At 47.0% G+C, this 25028-nt stretch overlaps 1 protein-coding gene across 1 annotated transcript; it reads left to right on the plus strand.

The window, feature by feature from the left end:
- Positions 1–80: 80 nt before the first annotated feature.
- Positions 81–17892, plus strand: LOC141938289 (procollagen galactosyltransferase 2-like). Its single transcript, XM_074856934.1, is given in 16 exon segments — positions 81–183; positions 1687–1804; positions 2549–2683; positions 7058–7189; positions 7191–7272; positions 7799–7826; positions 8096–8229; positions 9053–9084; positions 11510–11633; positions 11769–11955; positions 12231–12240; positions 13854–13960; positions 14781–14913; positions 16308–16435; positions 16953–17159; positions 17616–17892. Coding segments are annotated over 16 exon segments (1848 nt in total). The 5' UTR covers positions 81–169.
- Positions 17893–25028: the final 7136 nt, after the last annotated feature.

Here is a 25028-nt window from a genome sequence, read left to right on the forward strand (position 1 = left end):
TTTACCAGCTGGGAAAAGGCAAAGGAGCGAATTTTTGTGTTAACCGGGCTCTTTGTGCTCTCATTTTCCCAGGGCAGCCACTGACCACAATGTTGATAACACCACAGCAATCCTTAGAGAGTGGCTGAAGAACGTGCAGAACCTCTACCACGATGTGGAGTGGAGGCCGATGGAAGACCCCCAGTGAGTACTGCAGTCAGGGGCTAGCCGAAGCTGTTTTCCATATGTGTCAAATGTTCTAGGTTTTCTGTTTTCAAATCAGGAGATGTACTCAATGTCCAAGCATTAAAATATGAAGGTATTTTTTGAAGGGGGGACACGACTATCCCATTAAAATTGTGTTCTTATGGAGTCCATAAAAAGATCTCTGACTTCAGTGAAGCAACTCACACAGAACTTGGGAAAAGAAAGTATTTTCCATTCAGTATTTAGCATCTGCAGCTGCTCTCTTTGCCTGGTAAACAAATCACATCAAAAGCTACAGGGAATAAAAACTGTCATTCTTTATTTGCAAGGAAGCACAGAAATCATATCCCATTCCCAGAGTGTCTATGAAAGTTCTGTCCGAGACATCAAATATTCGGTAAGTTCTGAGCCAGAGAACTAGATTTAATTCAGTATATTATGCTTTTGCATGACTTGCAAGATCATTGATTTGAAATACGATGTTAGGTGTGTTGGGGTTTTATTGCTTTTTTTTAAGATCAGCTGTTCCTTGTTCTGTTCTGTTTTCTTTTTCTTCCGTCAGGGAAAAGTACATCAGTTTCCCCTTTCTTTAGGCTTGCTTTGAAGTTCAAGGTCCTCTGTGCAGTGGTGGGGCATTTGTGATAGAAACCCACAGGGAATGCTTGTTTTATTGACTTTTTTAATCCTTTCATTGGAATTCAGGTTTCTTAATCCTGTCAAATTTAGCTTATTTTAACTTCTGTAAAGGGTTTTTGAAATCCTTAGCTCCTTCACTGGCTTATGCTGGCACTGTTTCAAAGTCCTGAATTTTTATTCCACATAGGGATCTGTCCCTGTGTTTCCTTCCATCATTGTTACCAAGCATTTGCTTTTGGACCCAATCCTGAAAACAGACATGGACATAATTTTGCTCACATGACTGGGCTCATGGGGTTGGGCGTTGGGTGTTTGTAGATTTAAGAACTGTTACGGGGATGTGTTAACAGTTACTAATAATGTCCATACCCCGAGGGAATCCAAATTGCCTTCATCTTCACATCCTCAGCTTTGTTGATTCTACTGGGCTTAAGGAAGCTGCATGTACAGTCTTAAACTTAAAGCCTAGCAGAGGACAGATGACTTTCTATCAGAGGGTCAGATGAGGTAAATCTGCTCCAGTTCATTTTAGTGGGGTAACCTCCGCTTACGTCAGATAAGGGCCTGCCACTGCAGAAGAAACTCTTGGTTTTGATAGTGCTGTTTTGCTTGCGGCCGCTGGGTCAGCAGGAAATGCTGCAGCGCTGCTTGTTCTCCAGTGCCCTGTGTACACATGTCAGCATGAAACTTGGAATCGTTCTCCCTCAAAACCTCTCTTGGGTTGCCTGAGGTGACTCTAACACTGTTTTTCTTTTGGAAAGAAGGCAGCAAGGGAACTCTACTCTCTTTTTTTTTTTTTTTCTTTTTTTGACTAGTGCGATAGAGCCCAGAGATGGGTTGCAGTCACTTTTTTTTCATTGCTAGGTCTTACCCAGAAGAAATTGGGCCAAAACATTGGCCAAGCTCCCGATTCACTCATGTGATGAAACTCCGCCAGGCTGCCCTGCGTGCTGCACGAGAGAAGTGGTCAGACTACATCCTGGTAAATACAAGGTTTGATTTATTCACTGTCCTCAGGCAAAAGCTTTTCAGGTAGTCACTCTGATACTTGGGGCTGCCAGAAAGTTTCTTCTCCATCTAAAGACAAAAGCTCTCTGCAGTGAGATGCTGTGTGTCATTTCTTAGTCTGATGAACAAGAGGCTTTGCAGCCAGGGAGGTAAGTCCCCGGTAAGGCTTTCTCCACAGGAGTCAGGACTGAATATAGTCCCAGTGGTGGGTAGGTACCTGCGAGGGTCCCTCAATTGAAACCCCACCTGTTGTTGATGAAATGTAAGGGAAGTAGTTCTGCAGAACAGTTGTGGAAATCTGCGTGCCTTTGGTCACCACAGCAGCAGGTAATGGTGGTGGTCCCAGCCTCTGAACAAGGCAAGTCTGTGAGGTTAGTTTTTCAGAGTTGTCCTTGATCCTCTTCAAAGAATAAACCTGCCCTGAATTTTCAGCAATGTTATTTTCCCTCGCAGCTCCCTTGCCCCTGTGCTGGAGTAACATTTTGTGGAGCCAGAGAGAAGCTCCGCATCTTTTCCCAACCCGTGGCTTTGGTTCAGGGGCAGTCCCTGTGGTGTTCACCCATAACAACCAAGTGTCCTAGGGTATCAAAGCCACCATCTCCGTGAAAACCACATACCTCATTCCTCTGGCTGCCTTGTTCCCAAGAAAGCGTCAGGGAAAGCATATTGTTCCAGCTGATAACAGATTTCTTTTTCTTTTCCCCTCTTCCTTCTCTAGTTTATTGATGCAGATCATTTACTGACCAACCCACAAACGCTGAACCTGATGATAGCCGAAAACAAGACATTGGTGGCACCAATGCTGGAGTCTCGCTCTCTCTACTCTAACTTCTGGTGTGGCATCACCCCCCAGGCAAGTGACCGGGTGAATGGTGCTGGCTGATTGTGCAAGCTGTGTTTTCAGAGACCTCCCGCCTTGGGTCTGTGAAGCAGTGGGCATTGTCTCTGTTCTGTGGGCTTTCCCATCTGCTTTTGTAGTGTCCTCCTTCTGAAAAGAAGCCGCTGTATCTCTGAGGCATGCAGAGGTGATGTTAGTGTGTAGAGAATATAGTGGTTGTCATGCAGTCATCTCAGCTTGCACCTCTCAGTGGCAATCTTGGGTGGGTGTCTTTGGGAAAGGTCCGTGTGTTTGTAGGGAGTCTGGGAATAAGGGTAGAGAGGACACTGCAGACTATAAATGTTTTTCAGGCTTTGTTTTCTGACCGAGCTGTAGGTACGAGCTAAGCAGTACATGCTCCGCATCGGGTGTGCAGGCACATAGCTGAAACTTGCTTCCATATCTGAGATTGGTCACTTGAAAAAGCTGAATCTGGAGGAAGCTGAGCTTGCTTAGCCAAAAGTCCTGGGAAGTGACACAATCCCACTAACTACATAAAAAATACTGATATACTCACCAGAATTTATGTGAGGAGGTTCCATCTGTTTGTGTAATGGCCTTAAAAGTCTTGATACATAATTTGAGAGTAGCTTGCCTGTATAGTGATGCTAATCTGAGAGGAATTTGCTTTTCTTTCTACAGCTCTCCATTGTTTATTTTTCTGACACATGAACAAGATTTCTGTAGTGGGACAACACCCTTTGCCTTGTAGGGAGTGTGTGTGCATGTGTGCTGAAGTGTGTATGTAAAGGGTACTGGGTGTAAAGGACAGAAGTGCTGAGCCTAGAAATTAACTTCATGTTACTTTCTCAAACCACACATACTGCATAAAGTATCAGATACAAAAGTGTTGTGTAGTAGAAATAGCAGCATTTTTAGAGCCAGAACAAGGTTGAGCTATTACTTTACAAGTTGATGCACATCACTGTGGTGTGTTGACCCTGGCTGGTAGGTAAGCCCCCACCCAGTCGCTTGCTTGCTCCCGCCCAGCGGGATGGGGGAGCAAATTCAAAGGGAAAAAGCAGAACAAAACCCCAAACTCAAACCCAAAAGCAACTCTCATGGATTGAGATAAAGACAGTTTAATAGCTCAAGGGGGAGAAAAAACCCCAAACAAACAAGTGATGCAAAACAGTCACTCACCATCGGGAGACAGATGCCCAGCCATTCCCCGAGCACTGGCTGTTTTGGAAAAACTCCCCCAGTGCTGTTGCTGAGCATGATGTTATATGCTGTGGAAAATCACCTTGGTCAGTTTGGGTCAGCTGTCCTGGCTGTGTCCTCTCCCAGCCTCTTGCCCACTCCCAGCCTGCTCGCTGTGGGAGGGCAGAGTGAGAAGCAGAGGTGGCCTTGCTGCTGCACACGCACTGTTCAGCAGCTAAAACATCAGCGTGTTATCAACACTGGTTTGGTCACCAGCCTAAAACACAGCCCCGTATGGGCTGCTGTGAAGAAACTTAACTGCATCCCAGCCAAACCCAGTACAGTCACCTTGTCCGTGAAAGGATTTCGGTAAGAGAATCAAATGTAGAGAGGGGCAGGTCTACTGTCACAGTCATTTTTTGCTTTTTTTCACTCTTCTCCTTTGAAATGTTCTTGACTAAGCTCTAGATGGGCTTTCCAAGACATTCAAGCTGAAACGGGGACTGTAGTTAATGCTTTTTTTCCTCCCAGGTAAGCCTCATTACTGAGATCAGCTTTTTGACCTGTTCTCCAGTCTGCTGCTGGCGTGTGTCTTGTCATCCTTTGGGGAGGCAGAATCCTAAGCTGCTAAGAATAGCAAGAGGTTTTTTTTGTTCTCTTGAAAATTTTCCCTTTTTGCCCACATTTGCCCTGGAAAGCTTCAGGATTTCCATTTTCCTTCCATCCCTGAGTCCTGCCTTTTCTTCTTTGTAAAGACAAGCTTGCTCTGCTGCATGGACAAATGTGTTTAAGCCTGAGCTGCACATACATCTTTGAGCTTCCCTGGGGCATGTGAATATGAGTACTTTAGAGAGGCTTCACAGTCCTGCCCATCCCTACCTTCTTGCTTTATTCCAGAGAACTAAGCAGATACTAATTATTGTCGTCATTGCTGGAGTGACACAACGAGCAAACTCTGTTTCCCCCTTCTTCTGGTGTAAAACATCATTATTCCTTCCCAGTGATATCAAGGACACAAGGAGGGGCTACAGGCAGAGTGAAAACATAACAACTGTACTGGGTTGGACCAAATGTCCATCTGATAGCAGTGGTTTGTAGCAGATGCCTAGGGAATAGAATAAGAACATGACAAACTAGTGAATGAATGATACTTTCCCAAAATATTTTTCTGTCCTCTGGCAATCTCCTTCTCTAGGATTTCTTGAGGAAGGTCTCTGTCTTTAAAGCTCTGAGTGATTTATTTTTCTTTTACAGAAATCACTATCTGAATATCTTTTTTTTTTTTCTTTTCTTTTTTTTTTGGCACCAACGTGATCTTATGGCCAGGAGTTCCACAGTTCAGACTAACTAATTGAATAAAAATAGCAGGAAAAGATCCTGAACTTTCCAGATTCTTGGGAAGTAAATATACAGATAAGAAAAGGGGGGGGATGTTTACTTGTTTTTGTTTTAAAATGGAGACATAAACTTCACAGTGAAGGTATTGTCCTTTAAGTTTTTAAGGTTAAGCCCTGAGACAGCCAGGTTTTCCACGGATGTAAATCAGCGTTGCTCCACAGCCTGAAGTGGATCTCAGCCTGTGTGCACCAGCCTCAGCCCTGGCTCCTGGTATTACCTCTGTGGTAGTAAATTTCCATCATTACCAGCATTAGCTGAGGAAAGGAGAGGGGAAAAAACCTAGCAGCAAATGCATCTTGCAGAATTTGGCGAAGAAAGCTGCTCAAATGAAAAGGAAAGTTCCCACTTTAGTATTTTCTTCTTAGTTGCTGCTGGTTGTTTCTCGCAGTCCCACAGCTTCATGCTCTAAGCCTTGCTCTCTCTGGGGTCTTGGGGAGGGAGTAACAGCTGGAGCACACCCTGAACACGGCCTCTGGTGCTGAGCAATGGCGAGCTAAACCCAACTCCAGACAGCTTGACATTTAGTAGTCATGAAGCTATAACCTTAGGAGAGCATAGCAACAGTGCTGACAAGTTGCAGTCTTTCTTGACTACATGGGATTTACGAGCAGTGAAAAACCCCCAAACCCCACAGTGAGTGACTGGAGGAGGAAAGACTAGTTTCCAGCATCTTTCACCTGTGGGCATTCTCGATGTATATTAAAGGTTGGATGTCTTAACCCTTTCTTCAGTGGGAATGCTAGTAAGGTCTCTACCTACTTGTTCCTTTTCATGAAAATCAGACTGACTGTTTTTGAGATACCTTCTGACCATGCTGTGAGGCCCGAAGTGCAGAGGGGAGGATCAACAGGTACATAAACAGACATTTTTTATACATAAAATACATAAAGATACATAAACGTACCACACCATGCTTCTACACAAAACCAGGGTAAAGTAGTTCTGCAGTGATTTGCTCAGTTGTTGCTAGGATGCTCATGGAAAATATAACGTAAAAGTAAATTTAACTTATTTTAGTGACTCATCATTTCTGTAAAGACCAGAATCTGCTCTGGATTCAACTGTTAGCTGTGGCTGGATGTCTAATTGGTGCATTAGGATTTTCCTTCTGGAGGGATTCAGTGTATTTGTTTCCAATAGCTTTAGACATATTACACCTACAAAACCAGCCGTGAGCCGCACAGCGTGGGTGTTGCACCCCCAGTGCTGGAAAGCTAGAAAAGCCCCTGGTGGCAGAGAAATGAGCTGACTGAAGTGCTCAGGAGTATTAAACCTGCCTGCCCTGGGATGGAGGAAGCAGGAATTCTTGCACAACTGATGGAGACTGAGATGTTGCCTTCGCTGCAGTGAAACAAATGATTTTTTTTAAAGTCACGGTCAGAAATAATTTGCAGGTCCTGTTCTGTGAAACACTGAATGTCCTTTGTGTGTGTAGAACATGGAGGATGTCACAGATGCTCAGCATCTTCTAGGATCAAACCTGAGAGTCTATGTGAAAAAAAGGTGTTTGAAGAGCCAGAGAAAATAGTCCAAGGCTTGAAGCTCTATTGAAAGGGAATTTTGCAATGGAAAGGCTTGGATTTCCAATAGCTGCTAAAACAGAAAGAGAAAGTCAAGCTTTAACTTTTGGGATGGAGATTCTCTCTAAATACTTGCCTGAGCCCTTTCCAAATGGGAGATACGTAAAAATCTGAGAATTGAGAACTGATCCATCCCTGCTGGGGAGGGCTAAGTGTGAGAGCTCTTGCTAAGGAGCATCTATGAAACAGAAATCTCTTGTAACAAGCAGCCCCTTCGTTGTGATTGCAGGGCTATTACAAAAGGACCTTGGATTATCCCCTGATTTGGGAATGGAAGAGGACAGGCTATTTTGCTGTCCCAATGATTCATTCCACATTCCTTATTGACTTGAGGAAAGAGGCCTCCACCAAGCTGATGTTCTAACCGCCCCCCCCCGCCCCCCCAGGACTACACCTGGAGCTTTGATGATATCATGGTCTTTGCCTTCTCCAGTTGCCAAGCAGGTAGGTCTGGAGCCTTTGCTGGGCAGGATTCACTAGTAGAGACGTGCAGACCTCTACTTCGAGTTCACAGGCCAAAAGTCCTGTGTTGGCTTCAGTGGTAAGTTAAGACCCTGTTCCCTTTCTTATTTCGGATCTGGTCATGGATAACCAGCAGCAAGGGACTGGCAATGCAGTTTTGAGTCACAGCTAGCTGCAAAGGACATGGGAGCCATTCTTGGGATGGGTGCAGTGTTTCAGAGACAAAATATGTGGCATCCACCCTTGATTTGTGTCACAGCAAGACAGTAGTGAACGCAGGTGAATGCAGTGAGAGTGGAAGGTATTTGGAAGTCTGTAGGTAAGGTATCTAAAGTCACCACTTCCAGGAGATCCATGATGAAGGGGGTGAGGGCAAGAAACTCTTTTTAAATGTAGCAGCCCTTGTGGAAAGCAGAAACCAAGTTGCTTACTCACAGTGCTGATGAGGCTTCATGGCAGCTCAGCAAGAATTGTCTGAGAGGTAGGGGGAATTTGTTCTGTCTTTTAGTTGAAAGCCAAATCAGTGCAATTTTCAGGTGAATGATGTGGAGCCTGTGGGCTGTGCTGAGAGGAAATCTCTTGCAGGCAAGATCAGGTTAGAGCTGGTGTGTGAGCAGTAAAATCTCTGCATACTTGACATTGTATCACCAGTACTTTGGGAGAACCAGTCAAGCACTGAGCTGCCTCGAGATCCTTGGGGCACAGCAAAGAGAAAATGCGTACCACCCCAGCTGATACTGGAATCAGTTTCTAACGGACAGTGGGAGGATTTCAGTTAGACCTGAAGTACAGGGGGTCCTTTCAGGCCAGGTCACAACCTCAGTGTCCTCTTCCTCTGTCTGGAATGGCTGTTGGCGTTTGCAGAGAGGTCCAGGTGTCTCGAGGAAATCACTGTCTCTGAAGTGCATGATACTGCTGCTACTGCTGCTTGTACTTGCGGTGAGGATGTTTAGTCACGTTTATTCTTGGAGAGTGGATCTGCTGGGTATTCCATCTCCAGCAAAAGGTCCTGGCTGGCAGACCTGGTGGTAATGGCCATCTGTATTGTTCTTTGCCCTGCTGTGTTGAAAAGGGGAAAGTTTGGGGTTTTATAAGGAAAAAGGGACTGTTGAAACCTCAGCAGCACCAATGCAATGCACTTCTGTTGAGAGTTTCACGACTGGTTTGGTGGCTTATTGAGGTGAAATAGTAGTTGTTTGTGGGTCCTCAGAGTGATGTACTGTTGGTGTTACCTGTCTTCTGTTTGTAAAAGAGACAAAGTTAAGTGGGAAGAAAGGGCTGTTCTTGGGGGACAGACAAGCAGAGAGAAAGTGAAGAAGTATAGCTTCTTGTTGTTGTTGGCCGTCACTTCTGCAGAAGAAATGGGCTGAGAAGGCTGCCTTTCCCACCCTTTCCAGACCAGCACAGCAGCCACCAGCTGTTGGTAGCTTTCCTCTTAGTGATGCTTCTGGTTTGAAGTTCTTGACAGCACTGAAAAAGATGGTGGTGTCTTGGCAGACTAAGCAAGGCTTTTTAAAATTCAGCTACGACAGGATGAGGGGCATCAAATGAGAGAAAGGAGTGATAGAGGAGAGGCAACAAGAGCTGAAATTAGAGCCCTTGGGAGGCAGAGGTGAGATGTGCACTTGCAGGGCACCTTTGGGGCCCTGACTTTCAGGGTCAGGACATCGGTATGTTGGCTCCAGAGGATAATTGAAGTTTAAGTCTGGGTAGAAAAGTGGGCTCCTTCAAATCTACCTGCCCTACGTGTTCCCTCTGACAGCTCTTCCAGAAATGCGGCACCCAATGAGCATGGTAACTGCATTGCATTAGCTCCAAATGCTTAAGGAATATTTCAGGGATTCAAACCCATCATTTTTTCCTTCCATCCTAGAACACTTTAGCTTTTTCCAGGACTGACATGAAAGGCTTTGCATCAGCAGTCTGGCCCATTTACCTGCTCAGACTGTTGGCTTGTGTCCTGGGCTGAGTTTTGTCACCCAGGGTAAAAGGATGACATCCAAGTTCAGAAATGTGAAAAATGTATGGACTTTGAGGTAATAATCTCTTTGGAGTAATTTCACTTACTTCGTTGAAGTCATAAATGATGTTGGCTTTTGTCAAGGCCAAGTACTGTACTTAACACCTCAGATCAAACCATTGATTTTCAGCAGTGAATCTACTGCTCAAAGCAACTGTTTTGTGATTCCCCAAAGAGACCATCCCACTTCTGCTGAGAGGACGTGGCCTGTGGTGGGAGTACTGACTCAGAACAAAAGTTAGTGCGGGTGTTTTATTGACAAAGGTGGACTCTGTAGAGCCCCCTGCACTCACAAGGTAGCATCTAGCCAGCCAGATCCTCTGAACTTCCTTTCAGCCTGAGGCTCTGAAGACCTAGAGCCAGCCAGCAGGAAGGTCTGGTCACAGGGTTGGGAGGGAAATTTAAGTTGCCTAGATATGGCTGTCGGTTTAGGGCATGGCTGTGTATCCTGGTGACTGCCTTACAAAGGCTAGTAATAACACAAATATCTGTAGCTTTTCTGTCCCTTGCAGCAATTGTTCATTTTATTATAAAAACAGCACTGGATAGCAAGTCCCCCTCCCCAACTTGAGGTAACTTTACTATTCTAAAGTAGCTTTTATCCCAGAAGGAGCAGAAATACTGGCATGAATCTACGCAGATTAACTGTGTTTAAGCCAGTGGAAGATAAGAACGGAGATCAGTGAGCCAGATAAGATTAGTTGATTAGATCAGTGCCAAATCCATTAATGTCAGCAGGTAGTATTTTTTGTTCTGCCATTTACCTAAATTGCAGCTGACAGCTGAATGTGTGTTGGCAAGCAGCGTAGCCAGCAACTTACTTGCAGAACTTAAAATGGTAGAAACACCGAGGTCATTAATGCAGACAATTCTGCTCTGCTAAAAATACCAAGGATTAGGGGGACTAATACATGAAAGCATCAACACACCAGGTAGTGTTTATTTCCTAGAGGGAGGAGGGGTGGTTGTGCTTGTTTCATTTAAAAAAAAAAAAATAATAATAAAAAAAAAAATTTAAAAAGGCAGGTTTTCATTTTTATTTTTATTTTAAATATGCTTGGCCAGTTGTACGGGTTCTAGCAGCTTTCAGACTGGTTAATTAATAAAGGGCCTTACCAGAGCTCAATGAAAAACAATGGAAATACTTTCCCTTGTGTCCCGATCCAATATCGGGGCGGGTTCTTAAACGATCCCAAGAGCGAGACTAAGACACAAACGAGGTCAGATGCTGTACAATCTTGTGAACTTTATTTTCTGAAACAACTGATAACAGCGATAGGACAGAGAGGAAAGGAAAGAGAAAGTCAGAATCCCTAAGCCGGAAAAACGGTAGAGGTGCAACTAGTTACCGCCACCACCAGGGATCCAGCGGTGTTCCGTCGGCTCAGCCGCGATGTAGGTGAAGGAGCTCCAACCTCCGCCGGGGTCTCAGGTCCAAGTAACAGGTGCCGAAGACCAGGGTGCTTTGGAGAGGAGTATGCAACCCTTTATAGCCCCAGTTCTTGCTGTTTCCACGAAAGGTCCACCCGTTTCCGCAGAACTCATTGTAATAAGTGCCACCCCGTGGTCTTGCCCAGGTGTCCATGGTGGTCGTGCTGGGGAGGGGGGTGTCAAGTCCTCCTTGTCTCGCACCCAGCTTGTTACAGCGCGGCAGGCACGGCCAAGGCTGCTGTTGTTCTCGCTTCGGGCGGATGTCGTGGTTTTTTGTCGGGGCTCTGTGTCTCCTTTGTAGCGTACTCCTCTAGAACAACAGGATGTCACGGCGGGAAGTGGTGGTCTCGGAGCAGCAATGTAGAGACAAACAATGTCTAATACAGTTCCTTACACCTTGGCTTCTCTGGATGTAGCTTTTCAGTATGGTGCCTGATGTGCCACCAGGGCCAGTGCTGCTGCTGCCATTATAGCTGACAGTGAGTGAGCAAACCTTTGGTCAGTGCAGAGGGAGCAGCGCTTTGCTGATCTGCTGGGACATTCCTGGTGAACAATCTCAGCAGTGGGTGGGTCTCTCCCTTGCAAAGGCATCTGGTCCCGGGAGAGGCTTTGCATCTTTCTTCTCTTTGTTTTGCACCTTCAGATTCAGCTCCTTGAACAAGCAGTTGCAGAACTGCAGAAGCAATTGCAAAAGCTTTTGAGTTAGAAGGATGTTACCTTATTGCCTCTTTTTGAAAGCATCTTTTCTCCTTGCTGGTGTCTCTCTAGGATTTTCCTAATCTTCAGGGCACTATAAAAACTAATCCTGGAGAGGAAAGGACCATGTCTGGTGGAAGACTTGGCGCTTCCAAGATGGTCAACATATATTCCTCAAAGCCCTTTGCCAGCACAGGTGAAAATATATTGGCTTTATTTTCTAGCTAAAGCAAACAGAAGCAGGAAGATGCTTGACTACAAAACCCAGACTGAATCCCTTGCTAGGCTAGTAACAGACCCCGCAGCTATGCTGATGCCTTGGGCCTTGCAGCTTCATCCCGTGTGATCCCAGGGGAGCTGAACTGCTCGGGCCCACATTTGACCAACCATGTGCTGTTGAAGCCAGGGATTAGACTTGGCCCCTCCACCCTGGAAGAGTCATTCCATATTTATTGTGGTCTGACAGAGAAGCCTCACAAAGCTCAGACAAAAGCTTCCATCACCCCTAGCCACGCTGGGTTTGAGTTTTACCCTCTCTAAGGCTGCCTTCACCCCAAGCTTTGAAAACTGTGTGTTTCCCCCACCTTTGAGCCCCATTTCCCCCCCCCTCCCTGTTTTGGAGGCTGTTGCTGAGCCCTGAGTCTGTGTGGGGAGAGAGGCCCCATGTCCCAGGATCGCTGCTGCTTTTCCTTTGGAAGCCCTTTTGGCTCCTGTGCCAGCTGTTGCATTGCTTGAGGCTGGCTTACTCAGAGGGTGAAAACCTGGTCCTGCTGTTGGCTCTGGGTCTGTGAAGGGATTGTCAGGTGAGGTGCCAGGTCTGAGCAGTGCAGGGAGGGGGTTTGGGGATGAGGGTTTCTGCAGTACTCCCCAGTTACTCGCAGTAGTCCTGCTGTGTGTATCAGACACTGTTTTTCCTAAAGGCCAGTCCTGCCCTCTGCTGTTTTCATAGCGTGAAGGCAAAGGCCAGAAAAAGTGTTATAGACTATCTTGCCAAAATGATGCAAGTTAGGACAAATTAAATTTCAATTATTTATTTTAGCAAGCGGCAATAAGCAAAACAGCGCTGGGCGGTCGGAGAGTCCCTGCTCCACCAAGGGCGCGCACTCACTTCCCGAGGGTCCGTCCTTTTTATATCCTCCGCCTTCCGGTATCGGGTCTCTCTGAGAGGTGTATCCTGCGTCTGCGCACTTTGCAGCTAGGGGGTCGCTCCATCCGGGTCTTCCTCACCAGCTTCTCGTATTTCCTACTTTCCTGAGAGTGGCTCACAAAGCCTTTGTTTATATCTTACAGAATATAGACACTACCCCCTTTTTTTTTTTTTTTTTTTTTTTTTTTTCCTTCTTCTTCTTCCCTTTGTCTTTCTCCCCTTTGTCCTTCTTCCCTTTCTCCCTCTTTTCAGTCTTTTGCCTAGTAGGAGTCCTTGCTTCAGCATTTCAACTTAGATAAGCACTTACAGTCAGTTAGTCGTTACACAGTGTAATAGTTAAGATTAAGCTTAGGCCTACATAGTTTATGGAATAACATGTCACGAGCTCCCAGTATCTTCAATGGAATTTGATGAACAAACAGTTTACTGTCTATCAGAAAAAGAACCTTTTTCTCTGATCTAAGAGGGCTGTCCCCCATCTCTCCTAGGAGAAAACTGATTGCAGTTAAAAATACCCACTGTTAGGGAGCGAGTAGGAATTGGTTTCATAGGAAAGACCACTTGCTGCCAGCCAAATAAACCAGAAAATGGTACTGTGATGTTTTTGAATGGTTTGCTTATGAAGCAGAACTTGTTGGGACTGAGGTCCTGGCATAAGTTTGGTTGTGGCTCTGCAGCAGAGAGTCTGTCTCCTCGAGGCTTGGACGGAGCCCTGCCCAGACATCTCTGTTCCTGGTCTTAGCTCCCTGCTAGGCTTTCTGCTCTGGCAGGGGTAGCAGCGGATTTTCGGTGCCTGAATTATGAAAATTCTCTCTTTACCATGTCCCTGTACTTGGATGGTGGCCCCACGGATAATCCTAAATACAGGCAGTGGCAGCGTGGTGGGGAAGCATGCGGGTCAGTGTTCCTCTGGGACTGGAGGTGGAGATGACCATGTTACTCTGTGTTTAATATAAATCCAAACATCCTATATCTTGGGAAATTATAGACTTGGCTGTAACTAGTCTTCTCTCACCTTTATTCATCCTCGAAGAGCAAGTTTCCCCTGTGAACATCCCTAAAAAGTAGTTGTTGGACAGAGAACAAGCCTCTAAGCTTTCAAGTCAAAACCAACCCCAATTTTTTGACAAGTTCTAAGCAACCTGGAATGAAAACACATCCACTATTTTCATAAGATCTGCCTTTCCAATGGGGGTGCTGGACAAGAGTGGACTCCCTTTTCTTCTTCACTCCCAAGTCAGGAGGCTGATGTCTTTCTCTTCTATCCAGATTTTCATGATCAATCTGAAGTGTCGGAAAGACAGGCAGGATCGGATGCTGCGGACTCTCTATGAGCAGGAGATTGCAGTCAAGATAGTGGAGGCTGTGGATGGAAAGTGAGTTTTGGCTGGGGTTGCTGATGTTTGCAAAGAGGGGGTTGTGCGTTTCTGCTTAACACCATCTGCTTGGATTCCCTGACCTCCCTTCTGTGGGGAAGGGTGGGCTGAGGGGAGAGGCAAGTACCACTTTTATTTACCTAACAGCCTGTTTGGGGCAGTTTTGCTCTGTTTCTTTATTCTTTTTCAATTAGTCAGTCTCCAGGAGAGAGCAAGGGCAGCGTGGTTCAGACTAAGATGAAAATCAGGTTAAAATCATACCGATTTCTGTGAACTATAACACTTGCACACAGCTAAAAGGAGTCAGCAGTGAAAGTATTTGAAAGCAGTTATCTTCTGGGAAGATTTTTCATCCTGGTGCAACAAAGCTGTTGTGCTACAGTGTTAACACTGACACAGCCCTTTCCAAGCTTACTCTAAGGTGTGTTAAGACCTTTTTATAATGAGAAATCAAGGCAGAAATTTTTGGTCCGGGAGTTGCAAGAAGGCCTCGGGGAGATAGGAACCCACATGCCATCTAGTGGTCTTTGAGACTTGGGTACACATCAAGACATCTTAGAAAAATAATCTAAACCAAGCACCTGACAAGTTGATGGTCCCACAAGAAGTCATTGGCAGAGTTGAGGATATAATTTGTCAGCTTGATTTAAAAATGTAAATCAAGAAGTTAATTTTTCTCTGGTTTTTGAGTGAGACAAGTGCAGAATTTCTCGAGATACATCTTCTCTGAACATCAGCAGCATTTCCCATGTTGCGCCTGTGACTTGAATTTACTTTTTTTTTTTTTTTTTAATGGTGATAAATATTCTCTCTTTCTCAGAGCACTGAACACGAGTCAGCTCAAAGCTCTCAGCATCGATATGCTCCTGGGTTACTGGGACCCGTACTTCTCCAGGCCACTAACCAGGGGAGAGATCGGCTGCTTCCTTAGTCACTATTACATCTGGAAGGAGGTGAGGAGTTTGTGGGTGCCTCAGGGCACAGCCAGTCCTAGGGCAGAGCATCCAATACAACGCAGCTTTCTGGAAGCGTAGGATGGAACTATTTTCCTTGTTTTGTAGGGGATCATTCACAGGGGTTTTCTTGAAAGCTGTGTTCAGCTTTCTTGTCTCTGCTTTCCACTTGCCAACAGCTCTGAGTGATTTTTATCAGAATATTTTCATGACACTTTTTGCAAAGCATCCTGGTCAGAACAAGTTTGCTTAGGAGAAAGGCATGCAGGTTTTGAAGAACAGATGGTGTTAAAAAAAAAATTCTGTTTTTTTTCTCTTGTTCTGCATCTGGACTGAAGCAACTTCCCGTCCTCTGTTACCTGAGCTAAGAGATCTTGTTTGGGTGGTAAAAGCTGTAGCTTCCATCTCTGCCTGGTCACCTGGGGAGTGACACTTGAGAGGATCTGGGCTGTGCTGGTCAGAGATGCTGGAGTTACACAGCCCAACATGAACAGGAGGGATTATTTCAAGTAAGGTGTGGTGAGGGCAGGGAGAGGCCTTGGTACAAGATGAAGGCTGGGCAGTGGCAGTGGTTACCCAAGTAGAGGCAGCCCCTGCCCGCAGAGGTGTTAGCTGCAGCACCTCCTTGCAGCAGGGCAGGGCACTGATCCAGAGAGCCCAGAGCCAGATGGAGGCGCTCACTGCTGAGAAGCCCAGCTGTGCTTTTGGCCTTGAGACTTCTAAATCACCAACACTCAGATGATGACATGGGAACCTACATGCAGGATGCCTTTGCCTGTGTGTTCTCTAGGCCCTCAGGACCAGACTTTGGATACCCTAGGTTGTCCTCCTTCCCAGACTTCAGGAACACTTCCTTGCAACAAAGGGTTTTTTGAACAGCAGCTTTGGCAGCAGAAGCTGCTGCATATTCCCTGAGGCGGTGGTTGCTGTGGCCATGCTGGATGGTAGCTCATGGGTTCTAGATGGCGGGTTTTTCTAGGCTGCAGATGCTCAGCCACAGGGTATTCCCAGGCCTGTTCTCACTGGCTCTTCTCTACTGTCCCTGCCTTTACCCTCAGATGAGGGTAATAACACTTTCTAGGAGACTAAAGTAAATATATGTTCCTTCCACCATCTTTGCGGTTTGAAATGATGCATTTTTGTTTGGCACCTTGTCTTAATATCCTGGTATACTGGTATATCCTCATACTATCCATCTTTAAAGTGTCTCAGAATAAGCATCTAAAACTGTGATGTCTCTCCCAGCTGAGCTGTGAACCTGGGAGTGGTTCTCCAGCCTCCCTACCTGCATGGTCTAGAAGACAGTGCCAGGTCAGGATGACCCCAATAATTTCAGGGTGCAGGGAGTGGCCCACGTGTGCCACTGTAATTACTTCCAAACTCTCTTGTTTCAGGTGGTGAACAGAGAACTGGAGAAGACGCTTGTTATTGAAGATGATGTGCGCTTTGAACACCAGTTTAAAAGGAAGCTCATGAAGCTGATGGATGATGTTGAACAAGCCCAGCTAGACTGGGAGCTTATGTAAGTAACGGGCCCTCGGCTGCCTGGGAGCCCCTGGGCATGCAGGGAGGTCAGCAGCATCTGCTGTGTCATGACAGAGATGTGGGTGAATGCTGGGGTGCAGGGGAAGGTGGCAGAGACTTCTCGGTGGCTCTTCCCATCAGGACAGCTCTGCCTTCTGGGGCAGACTGATGCTGAAATGCCTGCTGGGTGCCATTACTGCCCTGTGTGGGCAGAGCTGGTTGATCTCAGCAGTGTCTGGAGATGCTGCTGTGACAGAGGAACTGACTCAGCTCAGTCCTGAGGCTTGGACTGTGTCATCTTAGCTCCCTTACAAACTCTTTCACAGCTGTACCACCCACTGGGTTAAGACTTGGATGTCTGGGAGTGGTGCAGGATAAGAAATCTGTGAGCCTGGTCAGGGATTACTTCTTGGAATGACCCTTTGCTCTTCCTTGGTTAACATAAACAGTCTTGTGGTCCTAATTGCTGCAGATTCACTTTGGTTCCAATTTCCTTGTTCTTTTCGCCCTTTAAGCTATATTGGCCAGAAAAGGATGCAGGTGCAGGAGCCTGAGAAAGCAGTTCCCGATGTGATGAACCTGGTGGAAGCTGATTACTCTTACTGGACCCTGGGGTACGCAATCTGTTTCCAAGGGGCTCAGAAACTCATCGGAGCTGAGCCCTTCAGCAAGATGCTGCCTGTAGATGAATCTCTGCCAGTCATGTACAACAAGCACCCTGTGTAAATAGGATGCCTTTGCTGCTCGGGTTGATGTGAGCTGGGTCTTGCTGAATGATCTTAAGCCCAGTCATGTTGGTGTGTCTCACTTCTGTAGCCTGGCTGGTGGGGGACAGGGCTACTCCTTGTGCTTTTTGGTTGTCTCCAGCAGAGCTCCTGAGTCGGGTCAAAGGAGGAGACAGACCTGCTGCAGAGCGGTTATTGTTCCTGCCCGGTGCAGGGCCTGTGGCCTGGTTCTGAGACATTTGGCTGTCTCTGGTAATGGAGGCTTTGGCTGTATAAGTTGCGTGTGGCTGTAAGCCACGTGGTTCTGGCTGCGGGGAGTCAGACTCCACCCCAGCAGCTATCTCCGCTCCCTGTGACCTGTTTGCTCAGTGGATTGGCTTGTATCTCACAGTTACAAGCAGTGGCACTGAAGAACGTTCACTCTGTTACTGATGATTTTTCTCTCCTCTTTAGAGCGAAGTACATGGAGTACTATGAGTCAAGAGACTTGAAAGCCTTTTCAGCAGAACCCCTGCTTGTTTACCCCACCCACTACACAGGGCAGCCTGGCTACCTCAGTGACACAGAGACCTCTACAATCTGGGACAACGAGACCGTGTCAACGGACTGGGACAGAACACACTCCTGGAAATCCCGGCAGCAGGGCAAGATCCACAGCGATGCCCAGAACAAGGATGCCCTGCCTTCCCAGTCATCTCTCAACACGCCGTCCTCCAGGGATGAGCTATGAATGCCCGCTTCCCCTGGGACTCTCTTGACAGCTGAACCTGCCTCACACTTCAGCTTTTCACCCTTGAAAGTTGTAGAGCAGCTCTTCATGTGGTCTCCTTCCCACTGCTTCGAATGCAAAGCACAGTGGTTGGACCTGACAACTAACCAAGTCGCTTAGGACTGGCTGGGAGATGAGGGAGGAAAAAGACCAAGTGTTCCAGACTGGCAGAAAAAAGGCAGAGATCTGAACAAAAGCCCTCTCAAGCTTTTGTAAAAAAACAACCTTGAATGATGTCTTTCTACAGTTCCTCGTGTAGAACACTGTATTTGTAAAGATTAATATATAGAGGTGTACAAGTGTTAATACCTTTCTGGATAGCTGTGACTGGGCTGCTGTGTAACTGTCATTCCTTGTAGGTTTGTAGGCTTTTATGACCCTGTTCACTGATACAAACTGCAGGCAAGCATGTGGGTTATTCGGTTTCGTTTTCCAAAGGGATCCCTGTCAGAATCAAGATGGTTTCCAAAAATGTTCAGTGCACTGGAGCCGTGCTCCTCTGTAGTATCTTCTCCCTCCTCACACTTCCATGGAAAACTACTGCTGGGTTCCCCTCTGCAAATTTCAAAACTTGCTAGATCCCATCTGAACAGGCCTCCCAGTCCAGAACTGATGTCTTGGCATGTCTAAAATCTTGGAAGCTAGCAGAGAAAGTGGAGGTTGCTGGTTGTATTTGTCCCTGCACTGCCTGAAGGGAACACAGGCGGAGTTAGTTTGTGTCATGTCCTGCTTCACCCCCTGCCTCAGTTTATTCCTTCAGGAAAATAAAGCCTGACAACCTATTGGCAGGCCTGTTTAATTAGGCCATAAAAACGAAGTGTAGGACTTCTAGGAACTTCAAAAGTTTGGTTATGAACTGCTTGACACTATATAAAAACAAAACAGCCTACAGAGGTGTTAGTGTTCTCAACAGCCGTGATAGAATTGCGTGTTGCAGGACGGGAAGGCAACTTGCCTTGATATTTTTTCATGTGAGGAGCAAACTTGTCTTTTTTTTGGATGAGTTCTGATGTACTTGCTGTTGGCTAACATGTCAGCAGAGTATGGTGTTTATTTTTAAAAAAAAAAAATGTTTCTCAGAGGCCAGGTGACCACGGACTACACTGCTTAGGTTTAGCCAGCGCAGACCTCGGGCTGCAGGCTGCTGGTGCAGAGGGAGGATGCCCTCCTGGACTTGCAATCTAGAGACTCACCTGCTGGCTGCTGTACAGTTGAGCGTGTGTGGCTGGTTTTTAAATTTTTGTTTGTTTTTAATAACTACTGATCAATGTGCTTTCTGCTAAAGAAGACATGTTATTACCTGTCAGCTGGTCTGATAATACATAGAACCTGGTGCCAGATGAGCACTGTGTGTAGTCTTCATTGGGTGGGAGTAGCTCTGGCCGGGGAAGGCCAGCTCAAGCTGTGTCACTCCGCCGTGGACTCACTGGCTGTATAAATGTGCCTGTTCTGCATCTACTGCCTGGGAGGCGTGTTCCTTCTGCTGCCCAGGCTGGAGCAGGTGCCCGTGTGATGGGGTGAGTCTAGAGAGCAGGTCTGCCGCGGGCCACCACGCACAGCCTGGGTCGTTCTTCTCTGACAAGCCCTCTCGCTTCCTCCTCAGGTCTCGCTTTACCAGGGGCAAGTCTGACCTGTTGGAAGCATGATGGCAATCCCAAAGATGTTGGTGAGAAGCTTGGTGTGGCCTTCAGAAGCAGGACTTTGGTGAACTGGTGAGCATCCAGCACATTCTCGGGCGTCACTGTGCGTGTGCATCCGAGTCTGACAGAGCAGCAGGGATGAGCCAGTGCTGGGTGGGTGAGTCTCTTTGGCCTGGTATCGTTTCTCCGATCTAATATTGTGGCTGCCTCTCCACGTAAAGGCTCGTTACGGCTCCGCTGTGTTCATCCACATCACCACTGTATCTCTTCCACCCTCATGTGCTTTTAGTTCTGTGAAAGACCCATCTCTGTGTCCACGGGAGCAGCTTCTCTTTCCCTCAACCATGGGGGCAATTTACCTCTGTCAGCAAGCACTCTGGTTTTTCGAACCCTCCCTCTTCTGACCTTTCATGATCCTCCTGCAGCAGTTTCCTCATGAACATCGTGGCTGACCACAACCCTGGTGCTCCTCACGGTAGCCCTCGCTTCGTGCCGGGGGCTGGTCAGGGAAGGGCGAGTGTGCCATCCCAGCCCCCAGAGCTGTGCAGGGGGGGCTGTGGGCTGTGGCACAGCCTCGCAGCTGCCCCTTCGGGCTCTGCCCCGGGAGGGCAGAGAGCATCGCTCTAGTGGCCATGCAGGAAACACAGCATGGATTTAAAAAGAAAATGGGATTTGCATCCCCATCCTTCTTTAACCTTAATGTAGCTCATTCAAATTATAAAAATGGGAGCCACCAGGCTACCCTGGCCTCACAGCAGGTCCCACAGGCGTGGTCCCACAGGCTGGCACTGCAGGGAAAGCAGCTCTGCAGCCAGAGGTGGCTAACACTCTGTGCTCGGGAAGTGGTGCTGTCCATGGAGATGGTTTGGATGCTCGGGGAGGCTGTTTTATTTAACTTTGATTTCCCTAAGTAGAGCAGCAGCAGTTTATTAAAAACATCTTGACAACAGCATTGGGGTTTTTGGGTGGGTTTTTTCTTGTTGACTCCGCGAGCGAGTGGTACAAGGGGTTTGATGGCAATTTCAGGGGAGGGGGGAAACGAGAATAAAAATGTAACTAATTAAATGAATGTGTCCCTTTCAGAGCAGACATGGCCTCAATCTAGCTGATTGTTCTTTTCCTATACGCAAGCTGTGGTGGATGGCCAGTGGTTCTACCTGCTATGACAAGGGCTGTTTTTCCCTGTCTGGGTTTTCAGTTCCTTGGCAGGTGTTTCCCAGGCTTTGCTCTACTCAGAATTAACTGTGTTTTGGAAAAGTAGGAGCCAGTTGAAACACTTCTGTGTTTTTCTGATGTTTTTCCATTTTCCATGTACTTTTTTTTTTTTTCTCCCCCTTATCTAAGGGGCTTCAAAACTGAGCACAAGTAGGAGCACCAGCTGGAACCAGCCTTCTGTGTGAAGAATATGGTGGTGATTTGTGTTAAGAAAATATAATGACTTTAATGTATTTTGCAATGTATATATGTTAAGGGAGATTTGTCGTGGTTTTATGGTTAAAAGGGTTTGGGGGTATTTTTTCCTCAGTGACTGTTGCTATGCAAGTGGAAAATTACTGGAGGGACCCCTGTCAGAAGCCCCCAGCAACACTGGATTGCGCGGGTGGAAAATGATTGGAGGGACCCCTGTCAGGAGCCCGAGCAACACCAGAAAGCCCGGGAAAGTTTGTGGGGCCCTGCTGCGCATGTGAAGCCCAGGATGGGGCTATAGAAGGGAGTGACACAGCACCACCTGGTGTCCGTTGGTGTGGAGCAGAACCCCCCCTGCCCCCCGGCGTACCGAGCTTGTTCTTATTGCAATCAATTTATAAAAGTTATTTTCGGCTCTGCCTCTGCATTTATAACATTCTGGCTCCGACTGAGAGGGCTGTTTGCTGCGGCGCTTTTTTTCTTCTCCCCCCCTTTTTTTTTTTCCTCTCCTTTTGGTGTGGGGTTTTTGCTCTGCTATGGAGCATTTGAGCTAAGCCTCAGGAGGCCCCAGCTGATGTAAAAAACACCCAGCAGTGCCTGTCCCAGTGAGCGTGGTGGCAGAGCAGTGGAAACTAGGAACAGGTTTTACAAACTGTAAGTAGCAAGCCAGCTGAAAAAACAGCTTGTTCCCAAGAAAGGTTATGGTGACAGGCCCTAAAATTGGTCATCTGCAATAAGACTGCTTGTAACCTAACAACTGTCTGTCTTTGCTTTTGTTTAAGAAAGGAAAAGTGCTGTTGTCCTCTCAGTATGGCAATATGAAATTCCTAGTTCACAAATAGGTTGTATTTATCCTGAAGGAAATTGAGTAAGCTTGTGTTGTTGTGTTTTGTCTCCTGAGGTAACTTAAGTAAGAAATAACAAAAGCAAGAGACAGCTTAAATTCAGGGTAATCTTTCTTTTGCTATAGTAACAGGAGAAGTGCTTTAGAGATGAAGGCAACTGCCACAGTTCTGGGACTCACAGTGTGACTTCTGGCAGTTTTAGGAGTCTCCCCCACCGCTGAAGGGACTTGTGAAATGGCAGGTTGTCTGTAGGAATGCTCGGAGGGGAAGAGGGACTGTGCTAACAGGTAGAAGCAGCAGCTGTGATGTAAACTCCAAACATTTGTATTGTGTTCGGGGGGGCAAAAACCCAACAAGCTCATGGTTGTGAGGCCAGGAGATAAAAATGCCATGATGGCAACAATGAGGAAGAGATGGAAACACTCAAAACAATTTATTTTTTTAATATTAACTTGCTGCAGAAATCATTCAGTGGCCCAAAAGAGAATGATTTCATGAAGTTGTAAAATTTGTGTATAATCTAAAGTACCCAATTAGTTACAACAGAAATCATTAAACTGAAAGCTCAAAAAACAGCACAAAATATTCCATAGCAGGTTGGTGTGCATGACCGATGCACCGGGATGGCTTTTGCTTTGCCCTTTAGCTCTCAACAAGCTCACTGCACTCCTGCAATGTGTGACTGGACTATGTATAGCTCGTGGTGAGCTGCTGCCCCTCCGTGGGTAACGTAGGTGAGAGACTGGTTTACTTGGACAGCCCCTCCAGCCACCCTGCTGAAGAAACACAGAAGCTGTCCTCATAAAAACTTTTAGGAATTAAAAAGAAAATGCACAACTATAGAGTAAAAAAAGGTATAGGAAGGTTGTAGCTGAAGGGTTACAGCTAAAGTACGGTGTTTCAAGTTCTCTGGGTGGCAGGGTAGATGAGTTGTGGGAGCTGGAAGAAGCTGAGAACAGTTAAAACAGTAAAAGTGATGAAGTTGGAAAGAGTGACGGTGAGGGAAGTGGTGTGAGGTATAAAATACCCCACAACTGACATGCAGTAATAAACTCTTAAGAGAAGAAAATAGATTCACTCCAGGCAAATATTAGTGGGAAAAAAGTTTACTTATTGTATACAGATTACAGGTAAGCAATTAAAAAAAGCGCACTTGTCATCGGAGGACTGCAAGGGAGGGGATGAGATTGAAGATGACATCTCCGAGGGAGGTATGTCCATGGGCTGAATGGAGGAAGAGAAGGACGAGGGTTCTTCAGAGAGCTGCGCAACAGAAAGGAACAAAATCACTGTCATAAACTGGACATTTTGTATGTCTGCGTGCGTCATTCCCGGGGAAGGACCTGAGAAAGCAGAAAGCCTATGAAAAACCTGTCATGTGCACTCTGTCCAGCAGGCTGGCAGTGGTATTCCTTGCCTGCAGAAAAAGTGAACCTCACTTGATTAATTTCACCATTTTAATGAACTTATTTCCAGTTCAGTGTGCTGGGCAGGGTGCGTGGCTTGCTCTTGCCTCTCAGGGAGGGCAGGCCAGGAGGTGGCAGCAGATCCAGCGGCCAGCGTCAGGCTGTGGGCAACCAGCTGGGGACTGGGACCAACTGGGGAAGAGCGGAGCGTGTCACCAGCACCGCCGCTCCTGCTCCAGCCAGGAATGAGCCTTTACACACACACCTCCCTGCCTGCCGCTTCTCCTTGAATATTCTTTCCTCAGTGGGAACTGCCTCCTTCCTTCCCCTGCTGCTCGGGGCTTTGCCTCTCTCCATCTGCCTTGCTCAGACTCTGCTGAGAGGATCTTCCCTCTCCAATTTGCATATCGAAACCACCATAACAACTGCTCAAGCTAAACAGTTCAAACAATTTATGGATGCTAGTGTCTGGGACCTCGTGCTTCATTTGGTTTAAGAACATTTCGTATCGTTTAATTTAAAATATCCACAAGCTAAACCCCAGTATGACACTCCTCATCAAAACATCCCTGAAAAGGGCTTCAACAATACAGTTAACAGAATTTATTTCAAAAGGGAAGAGTCTGTAGGAAAGATGTCCCCGTGGACCCCCCATCAGATCCGTTCTGCTGGTTTCCTGCCCGTGAATCTTGTCTCTTGGGTTGGTAACAGCACACAGCCAGCCCACCTGCTCTCAGCATGAGGGCTCACAGCTTCAGCCTCACACTCCTTTTGTCGTGGGGTGCCCCAGCTGCCGGGGTGCGGGGTGGAGAGCTCTGCCTTCACCACGAAACAAAACGTCCTGGCACGCTGGTTCAGTGCCTTTGTGTAGGACGCTGGCTGCACCCGCTGAGTGAGCTGGCGTGCAGGAGGAGGTGCGGCAGCACTGCACCCCGACTTCCCCACTGGAATTAAACTGAGCCAAGGCACAGTGTTTGTCTTGGCAGCAGGGAGCTCACGGGAGGTGAAACTCGCAGGGCTGGTGAGCTGTGACATTACCTGCCTATCAGTGGGTCAGCTGCAGCTGCCCTGCCTCCCCCGGGGTTCACAGAATCACAGAATCATTCAGGTTGGAAAAGACCCTTGGGATCATCGAGTCCAACCATCAGCCCTACTCTGCAAAGTTCTCTCCTACACCATATCCCCCAGCATCTCATCTAAATGACCCTTAAACACATCCAGGGATGGTGACTCCACCACCTCCCTGGGCAGCCTATTCCACTGTCTAACCACTCTTTCTGTGAAAATTTTTTTCCTAATGTCCAGTCTGAACCTCCCCTGTTGCAGTTTAAAGCCATTCCCTCTTGTTCTGTCACTAATCACCTGTGAGAAGAGACCAGCACCAACCTCTCCACAATGTCCTTTCAGGTAGTTGTAGAGAATGATGAGGTCTCCCCTCAGCCTTCTCTTCGTCAGGCTAAACAGTCCCAGCTCCTTCAATCACTCCTCATAGGATCTGTTCTCCAGGTCCTTCACCAGCTTCGCTGCCCTCCTCTGCACTCATTCCAGCACCTCGAGATCTCTCTCGTGTTGAGGTGCCCAAAACTGGACACAACACTCCAGGTGTGGCCTCACCAGTGCAGAGTACAGGGGGACTATCACCTCCCTACTGCTGGTCACACTATTTCTAATACAAGCCAGGATGCTGTTGGCTTTCTTGGCCACCTGGGCACACTGCTGGCTCATGTTCAGCAGTTTGTCAATTAGAACCCCCAGATCCTTCTCTTCCAGACAGCTCCAGCCACACCTCCCCAAGCCTG

The sequence above is a fragment of the Strix uralensis genome, chromosome Z (genome assembly GCF_047716275.1).
Source record: "Strix uralensis isolate ZFMK-TIS-50842 chromosome Z, bStrUra1, whole genome shotgun sequence".
NCBI lineage: Eukaryota > Metazoa > Chordata > Aves > Strigiformes > Strigidae > Strix > Strix uralensis.